The sequence below is a fragment of the Macaca nemestrina genome, chromosome 4 (genome assembly GCF_043159975.1).
Source record: "Macaca nemestrina isolate mMacNem1 chromosome 4, mMacNem.hap1, whole genome shotgun sequence".
Classification (NCBI taxonomy): domain Eukaryota; kingdom Metazoa; phylum Chordata; class Mammalia; order Primates; family Cercopithecidae; genus Macaca; species Macaca nemestrina.
The window spans coordinates 42,406,252-42,433,009 of record NC_092128.1 but is presented as its reverse complement, the minus strand read 5'-3'; the positions used below and the strand labels follow the sequence as shown (position 1 = coordinate 42,433,009).

At 35.2% G+C, this 26,758-nt stretch overlaps 1 protein-coding gene and 1 pseudogene across 1 annotated transcript in view; both read left to right on the top strand.

The window, feature by feature from the left end:
* Positions 1-25,501, top strand: part of LOC105475615 (capping actin protein of muscle Z-line subunit alpha 2) — a 61,577-nt gene extending 36,076 nt beyond the window's left edge. Inside the window, exons 4-10 of the mRNA XM_011731040.2 lie at positions 5,470-5,533; positions 10,824-11,030; positions 12,877-12,956; positions 16,859-16,937; positions 18,680-18,751; positions 22,360-22,422; positions 23,981-25,501. Coding sequence (XP_011729342.1) covers positions 5,470-5,533; positions 10,824-11,030; positions 12,877-12,956; positions 16,859-16,937; positions 18,680-18,751; positions 22,360-22,422; positions 23,981-24,121 — 706 coding nt within the window. The 3' untranslated portion in view covers positions 24,122-25,501. The remainder of the gene's footprint in view (positions 1-5,469; positions 5,534-10,823; positions 11,031-12,876; positions 12,957-16,858; positions 16,938-18,679; positions 18,752-22,359; positions 22,423-23,980) is intronic.
* Positions 9,962-10,087, top strand: LOC112425593 (U2 spliceosomal RNA; annotated as a pseudogene).
* Positions 25,502-26,758: the final 1,257 nt, after the last annotated feature.

Below are 26,758 nucleotides of genomic sequence, written 5' to 3'. Positions count from 1 at the left end.
TTTACCATATTGGCCAGGCTGATATCGAATTCCTGACCTTGTGATCCACCCGCCTCGGCCTCCCAAAGATCTGGGGTGACAGGCTCAGTGAGCCACCACACCCAGCCTTAAAGTGTTTTTAAAGCACTAATCTCTGACATAGATATTTGCACATCAAGTTCAAATGTGTATGATTTTATATGTATCTACTAGGCAGGCTAGGAGAAAGATATTTTTCATCACAGAAGGACTTAGAGGTACAACTATGACATGAGATTATTCACTGTGTGTCTAGCGTGGCTTATACCCTCAGTTAATACTATATTCTGACATTTGCAAAGTTGGAAAAAATTATTTTGAAATTGTGGTTGCTACCATTTTTATGTAGATTTTGCATTTTATTTTATGTTTGACCCTAATAGCTTTTGAGAGCTTTTAAAGTTGGGAGTTTATTTACTCATAAATGCCTAACATAGTACCTGACACATACATGCACACTGAATTTTTGAGTGATTTAAGGAAGTAGGCAATTCTAAATCTTAATACATCATCTTTGAACCAGTGACCCCAGCCATGACTTTTCACAGCTATCCTGCAATTTCAGAGAAATAATTGGTTTTCTGCCTACTTCTCCTCCCAAAATAAAGTCTAGAGACTTATTTTAGGCTTACTGATTCTACTACTCATTTGAAAATGATGAAATAGTGCATTCTTTCTTACAAAGAAAGTTTAGTATCCATCCAGTCAGCTACTTTTCATCCTAGTATAATAACCAATATGTAAAATCCTGACTAATGGCTGGGTACGGTGGCTCACGCCTGTAATCCCAGCACTTTGGGAGGCCAAGGCAGGCGGATCACGAGGTCAAGAGATTGAGACCACCCTGACCAACATGGTGAAATCCCGTCTCTACTAAAAATACAAAAATTAGCTGGGCGCGGTGGCACATGCCTGTAGTCCCAGCTACTCGGGAGGCTGAGGCAGGAGAATCACTTGAACCTGGGAGGCAGAGGTTGCAGTGAGCCAAGGTGGTGCCACTGCAGTCCAACCTGGTGACAGAGCGAGACTCCATCTCAAAAAAAAAAAAAAGAAAAAGAAAAATCTGACTGATGGTGAAAATTTCTCTCATTTTATTGTTCGAACAATTGAAGTCTTTAAAAAATAAATAATATGACCTTTATGAAGGTAGAGGTTCGACAGACTTGTAGGCATATCTGCATTTGCTTGTGATTAAAATTCCTGTTATTTGTAGCAGTTTTTTAATTGTGGAAAATACACATAAAACATACTATTTTACCCGTTAAGTGTACAGATCAGTGGCTTTAATACATTTACATTGTTGTGTAATCATAGCCACTATCCATTTTCAGAACTTTTTTCATCTTTTCAAGCTGATACTTGAAAACCCCTGGCAACCACCATTCAACTATCTATGAATTTGATAACTTAGGTACCTCTTAGGAGTGGAATCGTACGGTATTTGCCTTTTGTGACTGGCCTATTTTACTTAGCTTAATGTCTTCAAAGTTTATCCATGTTGTAGCGTGTGTCAGAATTTCCTTCCTTTTTAGGCTGAATAATATTCCATTGTATGTGTATAGCACATTTTGTTTGTCCATTTATCTGCCAATGGACACTTGAGTTGCCTCCACCCGTTAATTATATTAAAGTGCTTCATAGGAATCAGTGTAGTTTATCCTTTTGATTTTAGTTACCAATTCATGAGTAAATGACCACTTGCTCCTAAATATTTTAAAGTTTATTGAAATTTTTTTATCAAAGTAATATTAATTTTCTTTATAATTGTATAAAACGTTGACAAAAGTTTTATGGATGCAAAAGAAACATACAGCGTTTATGAACAGTACTTTCAAAGTAAGCTTTTCCTTTGCATTCTCTATGTTAAATAAGTTGTGGGTTGTTTCATGTTGGTGCAAAAATTAGTGGATTGTTTTTAAGTCAAGAAAATGAGAAACTTGGTCAGAGTACTATTCATAAATAGCATGAAATAGTTATACATTTGACTCAAGATACGTGAAAGTACGGGACTTTTATTTGTCCAAAGAATTATTGATCTGTTAATGATTGTTAGATTTAATTTAAATAAATTGTATTTGTTGCAAGAGAAATGTGAAGATGAGCTACATTTGTCTTTTATTATAAACCAAATTTCTGGAACAGCTGTGGTCCACACTTCATGTACATTGTAATAGGAAATGCATCGTATTCTGATCTTTTAAGCAAATGAGCATTTGAGGACATCGGTAATTGTGATAAAATATGATGCTTATAGTATGACCCTAAGAAAAAACTCATCAAAACCTTTACTAGAAACTTCAGATTTTCTTTGCATGTGGTTGTAATGTCAGCAAATGTTTGCCTACTAGTTAAAAAAAAAAAAAATACTGAGTTTGATTGACTTCAGTAGTATGCAGTTTCTCAAAACTATCCATTTAAGTTCATGTTGTAGACATCTCTGGGTGTCTGTGAAGTACAGAATATATACTGTGAGTCACTGACTTGACTTTAGAATGCTGTTACTGTGGTTCAGTGTGCTCTCTATGAAATAATTTCTGAGCAAAAATAGTGTTACCCTGTTCTTCACCCCACTTAGTTCTGAATTACTTTTGTCTTCAAAAGATAATAATTTGTTACCTATCATTGAGGCCATCCAAAACTACATAACAAAAGCTCAGAAGACATTATAAAAGCATTTAGAATGTTTTCCAGTGGCAGTTTCACTAGAGTAAGTGTATAGCTATAGACTGTTTCTTTTTCACTTGCACTTTTTGATATTGAATTTCTTTTATACAAATACATCTTTCCCACATACATCTACATTTCCTCCTTTCTTCCACCTTTGCCTTATTGCTTTATCTCTTTTTTTTTTCTTTGCCCCTTACCTTTTTTGTAGGGGGGAAAACATGACAATTATTCTTTAGAGTGGTTGTAATGGGACATCTTTACAAAAAGGTACCAACTCAGTATGTTTCAGAGTAAAATTAGACATACTGAAGAGTTGGTATTGTCAAGTCAAGAACACTTTGAAATACCCAGAAATAGCTTCTTATTCAACAGACATTGCCAGACTTCACTGTGATGATGAGATAAATAAGCCTCTTAGGGATTTTCCAATGGAGAGTTAGACATGTTTAATATCAGACCAAGTGAAATGAAATACAATAGAGGCATATGAAAGGCCTTTATAACCCAAAGGAAGAAATTTTTAATTTCTATTTAAAGGTGATTTCTGAGATGTTTTAAATGAGCAGGATTTTAACAGTAAGAGAAACGATATGGCTAAACTGAGGGAAGAGCATGGAGAAAAGTATAAGATACAACTTGATGGAAAGGGTGTAAAAATCTAAATACAGTTAACAGGTGACTTAGAAATTGATTGGGCCACAGAATTCTGCAAGAGCAGGGAGAACATTGTTTTTACTGTGTCTAGTAGAATGCTTAGCTTATAATATGAGCTCAGTATTTGCATAGATGGAGGGGTGGATGAATGAATGATGAGTGGGTGCATAAAGTGAGTTTTAGGAACTGAAGAGACTGGAATTTATCTGGTCCAAACTACTGTTTTTATATCTATAAAGTAAGTGAGGTGGCCTGTACTAGTTAATGATAGGGTTGAAGCAAAATCTGGATAGTTTCACTCCTAGATGAGTACCTTTTCTACTGTACTGTGTAATGTCACCATTTAACTTACTTTGAGCCTTTAAGATGAAATTTTAACCTATTTCATATTATTTATCTCCTTTTCAGATTTCCTATTCTTCCTCTATCCCCTCCTCCCAAGTTAGAGGTGGATGGTGGTTTGGGCAATAAAAGGCTTTCATTCCAGCCTGGGCCCAAATTACTGTTTAAACTTATTTAAATATGACCTTACTGGAAAATGAATCCAAAATTTTAGCTAAGTGACTTAGTTTAAAACATACTTTTGGATAAATCATTTCAGGATTAATAATGCCCTGGCTGTATTGAGTTTATTCTTAGGAAAATTACGGTTTTCATGAATTAGGAAAATCAGAAGTGCATAGCTTCTTTTTTCTTTCTGACCCTCGTACACTTCTGTATTCACTGTCATCTTTTTTGAGCATGCAGTATCAAGAATTTAACAGCTAATGATTTAATTCTACTTTGCTGTTTTTACATTTACTAGTCTCCTTTTAACTCATCAATAATGCTTTGTTTAACCAAGCTTTCCTTTCTAAAGGAGACTCAGGAGCTAATACCTGAAAATTCAGTGGATGCCTGGCCATCCCGAATAATCTGGAAAGTTTCCAAGAAGATTAAGTTTGGAGATATATTTCTGAGATTGGAAATTCTCAATATCCTTTCTGTTAAGTGACAGTGATTTCCCAGATTGTAGATTTAATTTAAAAATAGAATTTTTAGATAATATTTTATACTCTTGAGAATTTTTTCTACACAAATATATGGTAATGTATTATTCTTTACTCCTGTGAGAGTAGAGAGAGAGTAGCTTTATTCTTGGATCCATCTCGTCACCATTTCCTAGCTCACACTCTGCAGTTTTTAACCTTAGCAACGGCCTAACTGCTTTTTCTGGCTCTTGTTGCTCCACTGCCCAATTCATCATATATACACTGCTGCCAAATTAATCTTCTTTAGAAGTACTTCTGTGTTCTCCTTTCTCAAAAAGCTTCTGTGACTCTGCTCTGTGTCCCAAATAAAGTAATTATTCCATCATTCAGAGCCTTTCAGTTCATTTCAGTAAATATAACTGAACACCTGCTACGTGCCAGGCATTGAGCTTGGTGCTTTCTGTGATGTTGTACCTAACTTATTTTCTCAGGCGTTGTGCTCATACGGTCCCTCTACTCTTTTCTGCTCATCCCTCCAATTTCCATAAACCAGAGCCTACCTAGTTTTTCAAGTCAGTTTTTCAGTATCACAGTTATTAAGAAATTACCCCAATTCTCTTCTCTTCTCACTGTTGCCTCAACAGAAGGTAATCTTTTTTTTTTTTTTTTCTAAAAAGCATTCTTTGCAGTGCTTCATTGGTAATTATCTTACTATGCTTTATACTTTGTGTTATGGTTATGTTTATCCATTATCTCTTATTCACCTGTAGGCCTCTTGATCAGAGAATATATCTAAGTATTCTTTGCAACTCTCACAGCACCTAGTCTGTTTCCTGGTATAGTAAATATATACTTGAATAATTGGATGCATCTCTTATCAGTAACCTTTATTTTCAGGGTCTTGAATGAAAAGCCAAGTTATATTTGATTTAATTTTATTTTGCTAAACATTGAAAGCTGGACATCATTGTTCAGTTTTTAAAATAGCCATGTCGATATTTGTAGTTAGTATAAGTTCAGTAATGGAGAATTACAATTTTGTTTATTTTGCCATGTGCAATATAGGAGGAGACTTTATTGATGGGTGAATTTTTTGACCATTGTTTTTAAAAACCATTAAATATATAATTTTAAGTAACTGCCATTTTCTTCTTTTTAGTGCATTTGCACAGTATAACTTGGACCAGTTTACTCCAGTAAAAATTGAAGGTTATGAAGATCAGGTATGTTTCATATAAACACAGTAGCTAGCTATTCTTTGTTTTGTTTGTAACCGTTAAGGTATCCTGCAAGAGCTGTGAAGTGGTATGCTTCAAGATAAAAAATTATTCATATTTTAATCATAACCACTTATGGGCAAGTAATTGAAGTTTTACTTTCTTTTGTTGATACCAATAATACTATTAGCAGAAAGTCCCTTTTAGAAATACTCAGATGTAATTCATTTAAGATTTTACTTTCTTATTTTTTTCTGAGAAGAAAATCCTATATTAATCCAAAGTCTAGAATATATGTTAGTAGATTTATATCATAATTTGGTTGCTGTGGAATTCTACAGTTCTTCGTGTGAGTAATTTAGCATTTAGTAATTTTTAAATCTCTTCTTTCCAAAATACAAGTTAGATTTGCTAAGCTAAGAAAAGCCACAAAAGATCACTAGCATTTTTTTTTTTTTTTTTTTTTTGGTTTAGAGTTTCTAATAAATAGTGATTGTATGAATGCATTTCATGCTTGCATGAAGGACAGCCTATGTAAAACACTATGAAGAAGAACTAGTAGGTAGAACATAAGCGAAAGTGGTTAAGAAAGAACATAAGAGAAAGTTCTTAGTGGCTAATCATGTCAAAGCTTTTATTTGGCATTATTCATTCTGTAATATGTAGTCATAGCTACGGGGACAAGCAAAGACTAGGCTAGAAGGTGACTTGTAACTGAAGGGAAATTTTAAGCTTATTTATAGATACGTGTGTGTATATACAAAGCTATGTAGAGTGTCATTGTATTAATCTGCAAATTTTATTTTATCTCTGGGAAGATTTGGAGTTTTTTTGCTTTTTCTTTACTACTATAAATAATGCTATATTAAACATCTTTGTACCTCTTATATTAACAATTATTTTTGGGCATAAATTGCTATAAGAAAATTTGCTGTGTCTTTTAAAAATGTTAGATAGCCTCCAAAATCACTTTATGAACCTAGCATAATTTTAATATTAAATATTTAAAACTAAAAAGATAAAAAAGGTAAACAGTATACTAACTTCACATGGTCTATAGATTTTAAAACTTTAAGTAAGATACTAACGAATAGGATTTAGAAATATATCCAAAGAATAATATATCAAAACTAAATAGAATTTTTTACAGAAATGCAAAAATGGGTCAATATAAGACAGATTGGTCTTACATATTAATAAATCAAAAAGAAAAATCTTATGATGTATCAATAGACGGTGAAAAGGGATTTGAGAAATTCAGTAGCCATTTTCTCATTAAAAACAAAAATTCTAGTAAAATAGGGAATTGAAGAAAACCTTTTAAATATGAAAGACTTTAACAAAAGTTAATAGTTAATGTCATAAAGTAAAACACTAAAACAATTTTAGTTAAAATGTGAATTAGCTAGGTATGCCTGCTTATCAGCATTATCATTTATCATAAATGGAGAGGTAGCAAATAGGACAAAAACTTGAAAACTTGTAAAATTTGGAAAAGAAAACTTCTTTGTGACATGATTTATATATTTAGGAATACCAAGAGACACTAGTAATACCACTTCCAACCAAAAAAAAAAAAGATATTAGAACTAATAAAAGAATTTGGGGAGAAGTCTGAATTTAAGGTAAGGATACAAAACTCATTAGTTGTCCTTTATTACAGCAAGTAAGGACCTGAAACTAGAAATGGTGGGGGTCAGAGTGTGGCAGGGAATTCAATTTAAAATAATGGTAAAAATTACAGGAATAAGCTTCATCAAAAAAAGGCATAGGATTATGAAGAAAATAGTGACGGTCTTCTCAAGCAACAAAAGCAAAAACTAACACATGGGATCTAATTAAAGAGCTTCTGCACAGCAAAGGATACTGTCAACAGAGTAAACAGACAACCTACAGAATGGGAGACAAATTTTGCAAATTATGCCTCTGACAAAGGTTTAAATCCAGCATCTATAAAGAACTTACATTTAAAAGATAAAAACAACCCCATTAAAAAGTGGGCAAAGGATATGAACAGACACTTTTCCAAAGCAGACATACTTGAGGCCAAACAAGCGTATGAAAAAAAAAGATCACCATCACTGATAATTAGAAAAATGCAAGTCAGAACCACAATGAGATACCATTTCAAACCAGTCAGAATGGCTGTTATTAGAAAGTCAAAAAATAACAGATGCTGGTGAGCTTACAAAGCAAAAGGAATGCGTATACACTGTTGGTGGGAGTGTATATTCAACTATTGTGGAAGACAGTGTGGCGATTCCTCAGAGACCTAAAAACAGAGTTACCGTTTGACCCAGCAATCCCATTACTGGTTATATACCCAAAGGATTATAAATCATTCTGTTATAAAGAAACATGCTCGCATATATTCATTGCAGCACTATTCACAATAGCGAAGACATGGAATCAATCTAAATATCAGTGATGATAGACTAGGTGAAGAAAATGTGGCATGATAGACTACTGTGCAGCCATGAAAAAGAACAAGCTTTATGTCCTTTGCAAGAACATGGATGGAGCTGATAGCCATTATTATTCTTAGCAGACTAACACAGTATCTTAGCAGAAAATCAAATATCACATGTTCTCACTTATTAGTGAGAGATAATGATGAGAACACATGACACATAGAGGGGAACCAAACACTGGGGCCTATCAGAGGGTGGAGGGTGGGAGGAGGGAGAGGATCAGGAAAAATAACTAATGGGAACTAGGCTTTATACCTGGGTGATGAAATAATCTGTGCAACATGCACATGACACAAGTTTACCTATGTAATAAACCTGCACACGTACCCCTGAACTTTAAAAAAGAAAATGTGATAGTCTTGAAACACATAAAACAGGATCTGACCAATGGAAAGGTGCTCTAAATTCCATTCTTAGATAAAAAATTAAATTATTTTAAAAGTAATATATGAATTTGATGAAATTTGAATTAGAATCCTGATCGGTTTTTTTTAATTGGTCAATATTTTCGTAAAGTTTATGTGGAAAAAAAAGCACATGCTTGAAATAACCAAGAAATACATATATATATATACACACATATATATATATACACACACACACACACATATATATATGAAAAAAAACATTAAGCACAGTGAGGGAGAATTGCCTTACCAGATAGTACAAATTGTTTTACAGCCAATGTTACGTCAATGTGGTGGTGTATAGAGTAGACAAAAAATCAGTAGAGCAGCATAGAGAACCAGAATTTAGTCTCAGAATATACAAAAAATTTTATACAGATATTGGCATAACTGGTTTCTATCAAGAAGAAAATTAAGTTAGACCTCTGTCACATACAGTATACAGAAATAGATTTCAGGTGGTTTAAAAATGTGAAAAATGACTAAAATTTTAGAAGAAAATCTGAGTCTACATGTGCAATACAGGGCTAGGGAGACCATCTTAAATAATACTGGATACCCAGGAAGTATAAAAGATGGACGTTTTACTGTATATTAATGTTTTTAACTGTAGAATGAAACCTATCTTAAAGAACTCTTATAAATTGATAAGAAAAAGACCCCAGATAAAAATATTTTAATATATTTGCTCACAGAAAAGCAAATGACCCACAAATGTGAAAAGCCATACTTAGTTCTATCAGTAGTCGGTGGAATTAAAATGATATATTTTCTACCCATCAGACTAAAAAAACAGCTATAATGCCTATCATTGGTGGTAATATGGATGGAAACATGCTCTCATATATGTATAGAAATTTGGATTGTCACAGGAGTATATATTAAAAATTACAATACCTGCTGTCCCTACCACCACTGCTTGGGAATTTATTCAATAGAAATAAAAGTATCCAATGGAAATAGAAACATCCGTATGTTAAAATATATGTACATTGGTACTCATTTGACCTTTGTTGTTGTTGTTGTTGTTGAGTCAGGGTCCTGCTCTGTCACCCAGGCTGGAGTGCAGTGACACAATCACAGCTCGTTGCAGCCTCAGTTTCCTGGGCTGAGTAGCTGGGACTATGGGCGCATGCCACCACGACTGACTAATTTAAAAAATTTTTTGTAGAGATAAGGTCTTACTATGTTGCCTGGGCTGGTCTCAACCTCCTGAGCTGAAGCCATCTTGCCCCCTCGGCCTCCCGAAGCACTAGGATTACGGGCATGAGCTACATGCCCAGTCTTATTTCACCATTTTTAATGTGTTCCTCCTTTCCCCTAAAAAGGAAACAGCCCAGAAATAAAGAGATGGCACATCAGTAGTGGATTGGCAGACTAAATTATGTTATAATCACATCATGGGACATTATGCAGCCATTTAAAAGAATGGTGAGAAATACATCAGCTGACTTTGAGGGATTTCCATAGGATGTTTATGTTGAAAGAAGCCAGATGCAGAGAAGAGTGTGTGTTTGTGTTTGTGTTTTCATCACATTCTTATAAAATAATGACCAATCGCTTCTCGGCCTTTTGGCTAAGATCAAGTGCAGTAAAATAATGACCAAAAAATTCTGTGTGTGTGCAAATATAGACATGTGTATATCTTTATCTGTAAGATTTTATGACTATGAAAAAAATTTAGAAAGGTGTGTCGTGTGTTGTTAGCATGATATACATCAGAGGGATGGATAAGTCCCGAGATAGCTAAGGAGTCAAAAGACTGGAAGAATTGCAAGGGAAGGAAAAGGGGAAATTTTTTAAATAAAGCACAGAATATCAGATAATACATTATGCATTGTGGATGTATAATTTAAATTTATGTAAATGAATTGTGTTTTTAAATATTTGGAAGTCAATTAAAATCAGTCGTCAATGTGGTTTTTAAGAAGCAAGAAGCAGATACTTCAGAGTAGGTAAGACTGTGGGCCCAGAGGCAAGGTGGGGGATACACCGAAGAGGATTTGCACCAGACCAAAACCATTCAGGTAACCAACCTGATTGGACGTTCTCACAAGTTCTGTAGTTTTGAGGAACTAGAGTTTGATATCAGACACTGTAACCTGTTAGAGTTCTCAAAGCAGAAAACCCACCAAACCCACTTGAACAGTGTTTTTAGAGGTTGCATTTTTTTCCACCAGTAGTTGGAAGTTATATTGGGAGGAAATCTGTTCTGCACTGGATGAGAGTAACCTCATTGTCTGGATAGTCAACTCGTTTGAAGTATTAATAGTCATACCATATGATTAAAATATATGCCTGGAATAGAATTGTTTTATAGTTTTAAGGAAGAAGCTGAAATGAGTGTAATTATGATGTATTAGTACTGAAATGCTGTTTTTTTCCTTTTTTTTCTCTAAATTCATTCCATAATCAAAGGTATTGATAACAGAACATGGCGACTTGGGAAATGGAAAGTTTTTGGATCCAAAGAACAGAATCTGTTTTAAATTTGATCACTTAAGAAAGGAGGCAACTGATCCAAGACCCTGTGAAGTAGAAAATGCAGTTGAATCGTGGAGAACTTCAGTAGAAACTGCTCTGAGAGCTTATGTAAAAGAACATTACCCAAATGGAGTCTGCACTGTAAGTCATCAGTAGCAGCTTTGTGTGTGTGTTTTGTGTAAATGAGAGTCTTTAGTGTCTCCTAAAATTTACAGTAACTTACAGAATTGACATTGTATAATTTGTCATTTTTTTCCTTAAATATTTCTAAGAATGTTTACTATTTTTTTCAAGAAATTCTGGATAATAAATAGATACATTAGGATGGCTTAAAATAGAGAAATGGTTGTATCTTGATTTAAATCCATGTAGAAATTCTAATACGTTGATTAAGGGAGCATGATATGGTGAGATTCTGTAATCTTATGTTCATGACTCATCTCAGTTTAGATCAAATTTATTAAGTTACAGAAATCTGAGAACAAATAAAATTACTTGGAAGTAAAATTATGTGTTTATGTATTTTATAGTTACATTTCTTGTGTTTTTTTGTGTGGTTCTTTCATAGGTTCAGCCTGTTTTTATATTTTCAAGAAATACATGGCTGGGCATAGTGGCTCATGCCTGTAATCCCAGCACTTTGGGAGAGGCCAAGGCAGGTGGATCACCTGAGGTCATGAGTTCGAGACCAACCTGGCCAACATGGTGAAACTGTCTCTACTTTAAAAAAATACAGTTAGCTGGGCTTGGTGGCACGTGCCTGTAGTCCCAGCTACTCGGGAGGCTGAGGCAGGAGAATTGCTTGAACCCAGGAGGCAGAGGTTGCAGTGAGCCGAGATCGTGCCACTCCACTCCAGCCCGGGCGACAGAGTGAGACTCTGTCTCAAAAAAGGAAAAAAAAAAGAAAAAGAAAAAAGAAATACAAAATATGGTAGTAGGAATACATTTCTTTTTTAAAAATTTCATAATATTGTTTGTACCCTGACAGGCTTTTTTAGCACCCCCAGTTTGTGCTTCAGTGACCTTTTCCATTGCCAAAGTGATCTTTTGAAATGCAAATCAGGTTATCAAAATTCCCTGCTTGAAATCCTTCAGAGGTTTCCCATTGCACTTAGAGTCCAGGCTTTTGAAGGTGGCTTAAAGGCCCTGTGGATGGCGTGGCCTCTGCTTACCCCACCAACCTAACTCTACCATATATCCCAGTTTATACCTGCTTTCTCAACGTAATTATTAATATCACCAGTAGCATACCCCATTTCTTTCTTGGAAGTTTCCTGGTTAGGACAAAAATTCATGTGCTCTGCTTAAGTATCTAGCTCTCTAATTATTTGAGAAATATTGCAGCATAACTTCAAATATCTATTACTTGAATTATAACTTGTTCATCAGAATTATTTTGGAGGAATAATGAGAGTAAGGGAGTAGAGTCCTCATTTGTTCTAGAGGATTGAAAGTCACAAATTATTACTTTTAAAGCAGTAGGCAAGATGTGAAATAACATTGGGATACATCACAGACATTCTCTTAACAACCTTTCTCACTTATAAGTAAGTTAATTTATTCCAATACTTTTAAATGACTAGAGAAGCAGCAGCCCCTAAGATTGTGAAGTGAACAAAGGTGATAGCCATAAGCTAGGTCCAGTTTTCACTTGCATGGAAAAAGCTAGATTAGCATCTGTATGTTTAAAATAAATTATCTACTTATGAAAGTAGATTATCTAGAATGCTCGTGAATATTTCAGAGTACAATTAATTTTAATAAATTTTATTTAATGTTGTCCCCTTTTGTGGTCCACTAATAATTTGATTAGGCACAAATATTTGAGAACATGTTTTTCTAGCTACTATATTGGAATGATGGCCTACTTTGTATTTTATGTGTTCTTGTCAAAGTACTGTGCAATTTGCAGTATTTTATAGATTTTTAAAGTTGGACATTCCGTGACCCTAAATTTATTCTTATGCTTATTTTCTTTGCCAATAAGGTGTATGGCAAAAAAATAGATGGACAGCAAACCATTATTGCATGCATAGAAAGCCATCAGTTCCAAGCAAAAAACTTTTGGTAAGTTAAAATCTTGGGTATTGGGGAGTTTTGGCATTGTTTTAAGTCTTTGTAGTTCTTGCTTTAGTGATTTGGGCAACACCTTGTTTGTTTATGATTAAGAACAATCTAGACATGATACAGAATTTTAGCCTTTTGATATAAGGAAGGTAAATTTGCTCAACAGCCTAATCATTAAAGGTAGTGGTAAATCCATCGACATTCAGTGAAAAGAGAATGGGACTAGCAAACAGCATCCTGAGGGAGCATGTGTGCCTGCAAGAACACCAGTTGGCAGTCCATATGCTCATTCTGTGAAGGGGCTGTTCCTGAATGAAACTAATGTGGAGGAGAACAGAGGTAATTATAAAGCAAAAAATGATGCTGCTTTTGTGAACTTTGTGGCTCTGAAGTAGAGGATTGCTTTGTACTTGGTTAGCCAATGTGAGGAAGTAATGACGTGTTTTATACAATGAGGCAGATTGCAATCATGCCTGGTAATTTTGTGTACAGATCATTCCATTATTCCTTAGAAACATCAAGCCCTCAGGAGCACTGACTGACCCTACTGATCTTGGACCTTTGACAAGTTGTTGGTCCTTTTTATTATTAGACAAGACTGTTTCTGAGCACCTGTTACAAAATTCTGAGATTCTTTAAGACCTTACAAGTCCATAATTGAATGAAATCTTTACATTTATCCCTGTTTTACATGCTGAGGTCACCAGAATAAGTATGGTCATAATATTTACCTTTTAGTATATTAGGCTTTGACTCACTAGCCAAGTTGGTTGGTGGTGCTATTAAAGGTAAAGTAACAGGTAACCCCTTTGGGCCAGTTGGGTTCATGGCCCAAGGTTGCTCCGCTACTTAGCCATCTCAGAAATAAATGCAAGATTGCAAGGTTAACCAAGAATATTTGGAGGAATGCAGATCCATCATCACTGAAGGAAAACCAATGCCATAAGTAAACATATGCCTTAATGACTAGCCGCAGTTCCCTAAAGGTTCTGGCATATAGAGTTACTTTTATGGACTTAATATAAGTGTAGTTTCTCTATGTTGGGTCTAAAATCTTGTAGCATTAACCTACTGGAATCCTGAAGCAATCAATGTTTATAAAATTACTACTAATTGATGTTATTTATGCCAGGAAATACATAATAAAATCAATCTTGTTGAGATGGAACTACTATTAGAAGAAAATTCTTTTTACTAAGGTTTTCTTTATAATACATTGGAGATGTTATAATAAGTTTACTAATTCATTTTAAAATCTAATTCCTTTCAGCTTTAACATATATAAAATGAAGAAAATGTCTGTCCTTGAGTTTTATTTTCTTTTTAGAGACAGAGTCTTGGTGTGTTGCCCAGGCTGGCCTCAAATTCCTGGGCTCAAGTGATCCTCCTGCGTCAGCCTGTCAAGTAGCTGGAACTACAGGTTCACACCATGCCTGACTTGTCATTGAGTTTTCTATTCTCACTATTTCACTTTACAAGGGTAATTTTTCCTAAACCATCACTATGAGCATTGTATCACTTAAGTTAATGGCTTTCACTTTCTGGAAAAAAAATGTATTTTATATGCTTTGATATGATTTTTCCAAAGTGATAATATCATGGCACAGTAGTCTCAGTAAAATCTAAATAGTTAATACAAAGAACTATACTTCAAGCCAGGCATCTATAATCCCAGCACTTTTGGAGACCAAAGTAGGAGGATGGCCAGAGGCCAGGAGTTCAAGAAACCTGGGCAACACAGTACAACCCTATCTCTAGAAAAAAAAAATTAGCCAGGCGTGGTGGTGCATGCCTGTAGTCCTAGCTACTTGGGAGGCTGAGGCAAGAGGATATCTTGAGCCCAAGAGTTCAAGCCTGGGTGAGCTATAATCACGCCACAGCACTTCAGTCTGGGTGACAAAGCAAGACCCTGTCTCTAGAAGAAAAAAAAAAAAAGAAATATACTTCAGTTCATCTAAAATATAGGTAGAGTAAAAATCAGAAGCAGCTAGTCTTAGATGTTTCTTAGGTTTCAGTAGATACCTTCTCTTCTTAGTCTTTACCATTTCTCCAGGGTCTAGCAGTATTAGGGGCTTAATGTAAATATTTGTTGAGTGAATACATACTTTTAATTAAAGAGTTAAGGTAAGAGAGGGGCAGAATAAGAATTAAAGGCTAGGACATATTGGCCATTTACTCCACTAATGAAAGAGTTCTATCTACTCAGTGTCATTTACTGTTACTGTAGTAATTAATGCCTTTGGAAGAATCTTTTAAAATAGTTCTCAAATTGGTAATACTACTTGGTTTGGATTTTTTTGTGTGTGCTTTTCATAATCAATGGTTATATAAATGTATATTGTCCTAGTCAGTATTGTATATGCTAAGGACTCACTAGTTGACTTGGCACTAATACCTCAATAAAAGGAATATTTCTTTTGGAATCATGAAACAAAAGTTATTTTTTCAACCTCAGTAAAAGGAGTACTTATTTTGGAATCATGAAACAAAAGTTATTTTTCCAACCAAACTTCTTTGAAAAATCTTGAATGAGTCACTCAAATCAAGACATGTTTTAATTATCTGTTATTTTGTAGAACATATACATTGATCTAATAATTTCCAAATATTCAGTGTAACCATAAGTATGAGAATACAGGTTGAATATCTCTTACCCAAAATGTTTGGGACCAGAAGTCTTTTGGATTTCGAATTTTTAAATATTTACATCATACTTATCAGTTTAACATCCCTAATTCAAAAATTCAAAATTCAAAATGCTCCATTAATCGTTTCCTTTGAGCATTGTGTCAGTGCTCAAAAAGTTGCAGATTTTGAAGCATTTCAGATTTTTGAATTAGGTTGTACTATCATTCTGTAGCTTTATGATTGGGTAGACTGCATGAATATTGAACCCAGAAATCGTTGTCTAGCAAAAGCCAGTATAGTGATTCATTACCCTGTGACTATTATATACTGTTCAAAAAAGCTAACATATCAGAATTTCCTTAGCTTGCAAAGAGCAAACAGAGACAAAAAGAAAAGTTACCGTGAAAAGTTTGTCAGCAAAATAGAATATCAGAAGCTATACTACTCATCCAGAATTTTGTTAAAAAAGAAAGATAAAATTCACTGGTAGACAAAAAGTAATAACATACCAGTTTGTAATTTCTCAGTTTCGAACCATGAGTATGTATTTGTATACCAAAAATCATTTCAGGAGCAGAGAAATGCCTTTTATATGGTGACTTTAAACATAAAATTGGAATATTTTTAAAAACCTCATGTTAATAACTATAGCCCTTTATTTCCAGTTATCAAAACCTCCTTAAGAGTGTTGTGTAACATTTACTAGCCGTTCTTTTTAAATTATATGGTACTTTGTATCATTCAGTAGATGTTAAACTACACTGAGTGTATTTATAAAATCCCCTGATACTCTAAACATTTATTCCATTTATTTTGGGAATATAAGTGATACAATTGAAGAAGTAGCTTAAAATTTTTCTCCACAGTAGCTTATGACTTAGTTTTGTATTGGTTTTTGTTTTGTTTTGTTTTTTTAAGGCTAGTCAAGTGGAGACGGAACAAAGAAACCTGTAACTGATTGTGATCAATTAGTGGCAAACAGCACTGCACACACACCAGCCTGAATTGTATTTTAAGCCTTAGCTTTAGAATTCTGGCATTAAATCCATTATGTAAGTTCTTTTTTATCAGTAGGGTGAAGATTAAATTAAATATATATCATAACTGGATTTAACCTTTTGATTCTTTTTGACTGTTTCGGTGATTAAAAATTTAATGTCCAGTGTTCATCCCCCACACACTCTCATACTGTAGCATGAAATATAATCTGAAATTTAAAATTGATTCAAATTATTTTCCCTACCTTATTTACAGCTGCTGTTTTTATTTTTAAGGAATGGTCGTTGGAGGTCAGAATGGAAGTTTACAATCACTCCTTCAACCACTCAGGTGGTTGGAATCTTGAAAATTCAGGTATGAAATAAAAAGAATTTGTTTACTGATCTTTAAGAAGATTCTGAACAGAGAAACAACGAATTCCTAAGTTTACATTTTCATAGTACATTTTATATAGTTCTTTTTCAGGTCTTTGTTTTGGGGTAATAGGAAAAACAATAGTGCTGTTTTAAATATTTTAAATAACCTGGCAGTTCATTCCCTAGTCGTCAAAAATCTGCAAGGATAGCTAACAGATTATAAAACACAGCTAAAATTAGATGCTGCCATTTGGTCTGCTCTTCAGATACAATTTGTTCATCTTCTGAGTTTGAGTTGTGTACTTCTCTCCTCTGAATTGGGTGAAGTATAATATTAATATATGCATGTGTGTAGTTGTATAACTATATTATATGCATGTATTAACATGTGTATGTATTGGCCGGGCACGGTGGCTCATGCCTGTAATCCCAACACTTTGGGAGGCCAAGACAGGCAGATCACAAGGTCAGGAGATCAAGACCATCCTGGCTAACACAGTGAAACCCCACCTCTACTAAAAATACAAAAAATTAGCCAGGTGTGGTGACATGTGCCTGTAATCCCAGCTACTTGGGAGGCTGAGGCAGGAGAATTGCTTGAATCTGGGAGGCAGAGGTTGCAGTGAGCCGAGATTGTGCCACTGCGCTCCAGCCTGGGCAACAGAGTGAGACTCCATCTCAAAAAAAAAAAAGCATACATGATTGTTGGAAGATTTAGTTAATAGGGCTAAAAGGGTTAGAACAGAGACAGATACCGAGTACTCGATGAATAGTAGTCATTATTGTCAGCATTATTATTCCTTCACTTAGGCCTCAGTGGCGCTTACCCGGATAATTACAGCAATTTCTAAAATAGTGCGTCTTGTAGGACCAAAGCTTATTGAGAGCAAGGATTGTCTGGTTTACAGTACAATCTTCAGCATTTAGCATATGATTGTTATTTTGTTGAATTGCTGCACTCTTTGGCATTCACACTGCCATCAAAAAGATAATTTTTTAAATTTAAATGTGGATATGTTACTTGTAAGACCATTTAGTGGTACACTCTTATCTACCAGATAGTCCAGACATATTTGCATGACATACAAGGCCCAGAGTTGACTAGTTTGCTACCTGCATATATTTCTCCAGCTATTGCTCTCCCCAACTTCATATACCTCTAGTCCTCTCTGAAATATGCTGAAGTCCTTTTTTAACCCTCAGAAAGAATCTGGAGTATTGCTAACATACTTTATACATACCTTTACCATGTTGTGCTGAAATATGAGATCAGGGACTGTGTCTTTCTAAAAGCCGTATACCCTCAGAACCTTACGTAGTAGCAGTATATTTATTGCACTCACTCAATCTTTGTTGAGTAAATTCATGTCTGAGTTTGGGGAATTAAGTGGTTGGTGGAAATACACAAAAGAGGAGCAGGGTTGGGAGGGAATATTGTGAGCTCAGATTTGGACATCTCGGTTTTAGGTACCAGTAGAATGAATGATTGTGAGGCAAAAATGTCCAGCAGTCAGGTCAATAGAAGGCTTGCCTGAATAACTGCAGGGATGTCTCTAACTAGTCTCCTCACTCGGCTGAGGGAAGGGAGAGTCTTGCTGGAGTTCACAGGTTCTGGAGCTCAGCAGAGAAGTCTAGAGTAGAGCTGAAATATGTAGTCCATCTGCATTGATATGCTTGTTGAAGCAATGAGGATCTTGATGATTCCTGTAATGTGGTTTCTGTGATTTCTTTTTCTAATAGGTTCATTATTATGAAGATGGTAATGTTCAGCTAGTGAGTCATAAAGATATACAAGATTCCCTAACAGTGTCTGTAAGTAATTAATTCTACAATAAAATTTAACCTAATACTTCTTTAAAAGCACAACAATTTTGGAATGAACATTTTAAGTAATATTTCTGCTTCAGATTGAAGTGTTTTCTGATAGATTAAAGATAAGTAATTGCAAACCTGTACCTAACTTTTTTGCAGCTTTCTTGAGATATAGTTTGTATACCATTCAATTCACTCATTTAAAGTAGAAGCTTCAGATTTTTTTTTGTATATTACTAAAGGGTTGGACAGCAGTCACCACAATCTAATTTCAGAACATTTTCGTGCTCCTTAAAAGAAACCCTGTACCATTAGCAGTCATTCTCCATTCTACCCAGCCCTTCCCCCAGAACCCTCCCAGCCCTAGGCAGCGGCTAATCTGCTTTCTGGCTCTGTGGATTTGCTTGTGCTGGACATTTTATATAAATGTAATCATAATATATAGTCTTTTATGACTGGCTTTTTTCATTTAACATGTTCAACATTCATCCTTTTAGAGCATGTATTAGTACTTTTTTCCTTTTTATTGCCAGATAATACTCTGTTGTGTGGACATACCGCATTTTATCAATTCTTCAGTTAATGGACATTTCTGTTTTCTACTTTTGGTGCTGTGAACATTTGTGTACTATTTTTTGTGTAGATATTTTAATTTCTTTTTGGTATAGACATAGGAGTGGAATTGCTGGGTCATTTGGAACTATGTTTAACCTTTTGAAGAACTGCCAGACTGTTTTCCATTTTATAGTTTCACCAGCAGTGTATAAGAGTTTTAATTTTTCTGTATCTTTTTCCAAAATATGTCCTTTTGATGATAACCATCCTAGTCAGTTTGAAGTAGTATCTTATTGTGGTTTTTATTTACATTTTCTTGATGCTTATGATTTTGAGCATCTTTTCATGTGTTTGTGATCATTTGTATATCTTTTGGGGGGAAATACCTATTCAGATCCTTTGCTCATTTCCTAATTGATTATTCACATTTGTATTATTGAGTTGTAATTGTTCGTATATTCTGGATATAAGTCTAGTGTATCACATACATGATTTCAGATATTTTCATCCTTCTGTGTGTTGTCTTTTCACTTTCTTGATGATATTGTTTGCAAAACAGAAGATTTTGGTTTTGATTTTTTTCTTTTGTCATTTGAGATTTGAAATATTAATAGAAACCATTGCCTACCCAAGGTCATGAAGATCTACTCCAGTGTTTTCTTCTAAAAGTGTTACATAGTTTTAGCTCTTACATTTAGGTCTATGATCTTCTACCTAACTTTTAAACTATTGTATCTTTTCATTGTGTGGCTATTTGGATCATGATTTAATGAAGTTTTTTTTTTAAGTTCATCTTTCAAATTTAAGAGTTTTTGAACTTGGTTTTATTTCTCCACAGAATTCTTTCACACATTCTTTCCCTTGCATATGCAACTGTTTCCTCGTTGATTTTTTTTTCTTTTTTTCTTTTTTTTTGAGACAAGATCTGGCTCTGTCACCCAGGCTGGCATGATCTCAACTCACTGCAACTTGTGCCTCCAAGGCTCAAGCCATTCTCCCATCTGAGCCTCCTGAGTAGCTGGGACTACAGGCACGTGCCACTACACTCAGCTATTTTTTTTTTTTTTTTCCCAGTAGAGATGGGGTTTCACCATGTTGCCCAGCTAGTCTTGAACTCCTGGACTCATGCAGTTTACCCACCTTGGCCTCCAAAAGTTTGGCTTTTGGTTTTCTTGCCCCATGGATATTGACAGTATAACATTAACAGTGACATTTTCTCATTTGTGTCATATACCTAAAAGTATCTGTGTATTATAAACATCCACTGCTTATATACAATTTGCAAATATTAAAGAAAACTTTATTTTTAACTCAAGAAAGCATTTAACTTTAAGAAACATGTATAAATGTGTTAAGCCAGATGCTACCTAAGAAGATAAGCTATATATTTACATAGACATATATATTTATATATATATATATATATATATATATATATACACGTGTGTATTTTTTTGAGACAAGGTGTCACTCTGTTGCCCAGGCTGTAGTGCAGTGGTGTGAATACAGCTCACTGCAGCCTCGACATCCTGGGCTCAAGCGATCCTCCTGCCTCAGCTTCTCTAGTAGCTGGGACTACAGGCATGTGCCACCATGCCCAGCTAATTTATTTTTTATAGAGATGGGGTCTCACCATATTGTCCACGCTGGTCTCAAACCCTGGCCACAAGCAACCCTTCTGCCTTGGCCTCCCAAAGTGCTGGGATTACAGGCATGAGCCACCACACCCAGCCCCTGAAGCTATCTTTTAAAAAACTTTTTATTAGCACTTAGGTGATTTCTGCTCTGACCTAATTGGTACTGTTCTTGCAAAATTTGCCAGTGAAAAAAACTTACTAATATCTGATTTTCCATGAGATGTTCTACTCCATATAGTTATATATCATATGTAATTAGTACATTCAATATTATTCACATAACAAGGGTATGGTGCCATCTTGTTTGGGGGAGTTTGACATTGAGCAAAGATGCCTCCTGTCTGGGTGCGGTGGCTCACGTCTGTTATCCTATCACTTTGGGAAGCTGAGGTTGGTGGATCACTTGAGGTCAGGAATGTGAGACCAGCCTGGCCAATATGGCAAAACCTCGTCTCTACTAAAAATACAAAAACCCCATCTCTACTAAAGATAACAAAAATTAGACAGGTATGGTGGCACATGCCTATAGTCCCAGCTATTTGGGTGGCTGAGGCACGAAAATTGCTTGAACCTGGGAGGTGGAGATTATAGTGAGCCGAGATCACACCCCTGCACTCCAGCCTGTGCTACAGGCTGAGACCCTGTCTCAAAAAAAAAGAAAAAAAAAAACCAGATACTTCCTAAGAGAAATTTGTCCACAAAATTACGGAGTGTGGGGTTTTGAGAGATGGTCATAGTAATTAAACTTCACTAATATGCCAGCTTGAGCTCATTTTTTCTAGGAATGACCATTTTTATTTTTACTCTATCTTAGGAGGTTTTCATTGTTTTATATTTTTACACCATATATATAAAGCATAAGGTATTAGAGAATTTTACATTAACACTGTTTCATTTTTTAAATCCAGATTCTGTTAACTTTACTATTAGGAAAAAGCAAACAAACCCATCTATTGGCATGTTAAAAAAAATTTCCAGAAAAATACATTCTTCCTGATTAGTGATTTTTTTTTTTTTGGTATCACTGTTCTGTTACATAATGTTCATAAATACTTAACAATATTTAGATAAAGAGTCATCAATTAGAAATCTTTACCAAACTTGTTACCCATAAAGGTTGTCTGTTGGAATGCATGTCCAGTGTTTAAAATTGAACTTTTCATCAATGTGTGTATCATTGAGAGTTCACTTTCCTTAGCCAGCTAAACATTGACACCAGCTTATTCTGTAGACTTTTAAAATAATTTTACCTATTTCCCCCTTAGACTTAGAATAATTGATCTTACAATATTTGTTCTTTGTCATAATTTCCTTCTGTGTTATTTATTGTAACATTACATTAACCATACATATATTTTAAAGTAATAGTGGTTTAGTTTTAAATTACAATTTTTATTTTTATTTTTTTTTATTCAGAATGAAGTGCAAACAGCAAAAGAATTTATAAAGATTGTAGAAGCTGCAGAAAATGAATACCAGGTATGATTTTTTAAATATTATATAAGCTACATTCACGTATGAATTAATGGCACTGAAATTTGAATTTCATTCAAAGGCTGAATTCTTCCATTGCATCAGTAAGAGTCTTTTTGTTGTGTGTCTACTTTTAACACAAGGGCAGACTTATTAAAGTGTAGGCAAAAAGAGTGGCAAGTAAATTGAATTCCATTAATATTTTGTATTTTAAAAATACTAAGACTAGGCCGAACACGGTGGCTCATGCCTGTAATCCCAACACTTTGCGATGTTGAGGCAGGTGGATCACGAGGTCAAGAGATCAAGACCATCCTGGCCAACATGGTGAAACCCCGTCTCTATACAAAAATCAGCTGAGCGTGGTGGCATGTGCTTGTAGTGGCGGGTTCTACTTGGGAGGCTGAGGCAGGAGAATCGCTGGAACCTGGGAGGCAGAGGTTGCAGTGGGCCGAGATCGTGCCATTGCACTCTGGCCTGGCAACAGAGCGAGACTCCATCTCAAAAAAAAAAAAGACTAGGTTTTAGCCAACTGTAATTTCTGAGTGCAGATTGAGTATCGCTGATCTGAGTTGTGTGGGACCAAAAGTGTTTTAGATTTCAGATATTTTTTTGGATTTTGGAATATTTATTATATATTTACCACTCAAGCTTCCGTAATCTGAAAATTAGAAATCTGCATCAGTGCTCCAGTGAGCATTGCCTTTGAGTGTCATGTTGATGCTCAAAAAGTTTCAAGTTTTGAAAACTTCGGATTTTTCAGTTAGGGGTGCTCAATCTGCATCAGTCAAAAAATGCCAGACTTTTTAAGTGGCTATTTTTTTTCTGGTTGGAAATTTTAATTCAGGCTGTGTCTTACCATTTGGACTATGTGCAATCTGCTTAGATCACATTTCATTTTGTGCTTTACTTTTTGTTATTTATCAGCTTCTAAACTACACTCTTGAATTTAAGCATTTAATTTGTGAATTAGACAAGTTTCTACTCCTTAAAAATAATAATCCATAAATTGTTCTGACATACTAAAATAAATTCAAAACGAGGACACAAATTTTTTTTTTTTTTTTTTGAGACGGAGTCTCGCTCTGTCGCCCAGGCTGGAGTGCAGTGGCGCGATCTCGGCTCACTGCAAGCTCCGCCTCCCGGGTTCACGCCATTCTCCTGCCTCAGCCTCCCGAGTAGCTGGGACTACAGGCGCCCACAACCGCGCCTGGCTAATTTTTTGTATTTTTAGTAGAGACGGGGTTTCACTGTGGTCTCGATCTCCTGACCTTGTGATCCACCCGTCTCGGCCTCCCAAAGCGCTGGGATTACAGGCGTGAGCCACCGCGCCCGGCCACAAATACTACATCTAATTTATAATTTTCATTAAGTTTAATTATTCAAAATTATTATGGCTTTTTCTTCTAGCTGCCTTAACAAAACGTTGGGTTTTTTTATTTGACTGTTTAAAAACAGTGAAATGGGCTGCTTAAATAAAATGTATTCTGAAAACATCTATATGCTTTATAAATTGTTCTGTTCTTTTGCTTTACTTTAAACTTCTAACTATTGTTTTTCATAGACTGCCATCAGTGAGAATTATCAGACAATGTCGGACACTACTTTCAAAGCCTTACGTCGACAGTTGCCAGTTACACGCACTAAGATTGATTGGAACAAGATCCTTAGCTACAAGATTGGCAAAGAGATGCAGAATGCATAAGATGAACATTGCATGACCGGATCATTTAGTGTCTTTGCGTTAAAAAATTATTGCAAAAGTATTCTGAACTGTCAAGCTGCCCAGTCAGATGGGCTGTTGCCATTTAAAATCACTGTAATTAATTAGTTTGATTAGAGCACAAAGCTTAGCTAATCAACCATTATTTTTCATTTTGTTTGTTCTAAGAGGATTGAAAATCAGTTTAGTTTAAATGTCTTTCTGTTAGGCCTTTCTTTCTTAACAATGAAGAAGAGATGATTCTTCTAGTTTATGGTTAAAAGTTTTTGAAGTGTCTCAAAAATATTTTACTAACTGTAACCCTAAAATTGTTGTCTTTTGGTTTATGAAATGGGTAATTTTTGATATTTCCCCGGTTCTTTTTAATGGGGTCAATAATGGACATTCTAGTTTAAGGTGGTTGATGGATTTAGCCATATATGCTGCTAAAGAAATTGTCTACCTTTTCTTCCTCACCTGTTCCATTTATGTAAGGTTGAGATTAGAGGGAAAGCATTTTCTATATCAATTGTGTTTAAACCTTTCAAGAAGGTTATTTAGCTAGCTTAGTGTTGAACTAAATTTTTTTTAAACAAGGCGAGGTCTAATGCTGTTTTGAGATTCTGAAATTAAATGAAAATACTTATTTCAGAAATGCATTTAATGCTTTTTTTCTTGTGACAGTTACGCAAATCAGCTTGAATTCCATATGTCCCTGAGTTATTTTTATCATAAAGCCACAAATGTATTATAACAAGGCAAATTGTAATATATATAATCCTTAACTCATAACCATGTCTCGGTTTATTTTTTTTTTCTTGGATTGAAAAGTACTGAAATTCAATGTGACATTAAAATGCAAATTTTCCTATTTATTTGAGTAGAAAATCACTTACCAGTGAGCATATATATTTTAAAATACTTTCTTTGGATATTGTAATTCTTAACTGGTTGTAAATTAGAAAAGCTGGGATTACATATGGTGTGTGGTTACAGTCTAAATTTTTTCATCCTCCTGTGCGTCATAAGCATGTTTGTAATATTTTAAAAAATAGTTCTACTGATGCTACAGGAATTTCAAGCCTGTGGCGAATGTTAGTATTTACCATAGGGAGTGAAGCGGAGTTATGGTTTCATTCAATAGAGTATTGCTTATTATACTTGAGTGGAATCCTTTCCTCACATACTCCTACAGACGTCTGGGCCTGGAAATTTTTTTTTTTTTTTTTTTAGAAAAACACCACTTTTATTATGTACAATAAAATATTTCATTAGCTTGAATTGTATAGATTTTTAAAAATTCAATGAAAGCATGTTGTTTAATTTCTTTTTAAAATCACTGTTGAGCTTTGAAAGCATTGAGAATATAATATGAAAATATGACATTTTGGCTAAATCATCTTTTCTTTTAGTTTTAAAACACAAGTTTTGACACATTGGGATTCCTAAAGAAAATGAATTGGTAACATTAATTATCTGTTCCTTTTTTAAATACATATATTTGAAAGTTTGATGATGGTGAACTAAATACTAGATCTAATTGACAAACTTAGTTCTATCAGGCCATCATGAGTTTCTATCCCATGAAAGTCATCAGTTTCCTGTCTGTTCTAGTCTGGAATGCATTACTGAAAATATATGCAAGTGTTCGTAAGGTGATTTGCTTGTGAGATGGAAGATTTATCAAAAATAATTTAGAACAGTCTGAAATAATGATTGCACAGAATAGACTAGTCTTTTATTGTGTAAGAATGGCAGCCGGGCGTGGTGGCTCACGCCTGTAATCCAAGCACGTTGGGAGGCTGAGTTGGGCGGATCACGAGGTCAGGAGCTCAAGACCACAGTGAAACCCCGTCTCTACTAAAAATACAAAAATTAGCCAGGCGCAGTGGCGGGCATCTGTAGTCCCAGCTAACTCGGGAGGCTGAGGCAGGAGAGTGGCTTGAACCCGGGAGGCGGAGCTTGCTGTGAGCCGAGATTGCACCACTGTAGTCCAGCCTGGACAACAGAGTGAGACTCTGTCTCAAAAAAAAAAAAAAAAATGTGGCATTTATTGGGCCAGGTGCGGTGGCTCACTGCTGTAATCCCAGCACTTTGGGAGGCCAGGCAGGTGGATCACGAGGTCAGGAGTTCGAGACCAGCCTGACCAACATGCTGAAACCCTGTCTCCACTAAAAACAACAACAAAAAAAAATTAGCCGGTTATGGTGGTGCACGCCTGTAATCCCAGCTACTCAGGAGGCTGAGACAGGAGAATCATTTTAACCCGGGAGGTGGAGGTTGCAGTGAGCAGAGATCGAGCCACTGCACTCCAACCTGGGTGACACAGGGAGATGCCGTCTCAATAAAAGAATGGCATTTATTAAAGTGAAAGAAGAATGGAAACCCAGAGTATCCTATAGCTCAGGGATGTAATTTTAGTAGGAGCCATTGTGGCTGCTTTGCTGAGTAGGTTGAAGTGTGGTGGCAAAGGCACAATCAGGGAGAACAGCTAGGAGACTACTGCAGTAATCTAATTGAGAGCATGCTGGCTTGGACTGAGGCAGTTGCTGTAGAGGTGGTATAAAGCAGTGAGGTCTAGATACATCCTAAAGGTAAAATCGGCAAGACTTGGGGAGAGTTTGGTCATGGAGTATGAGA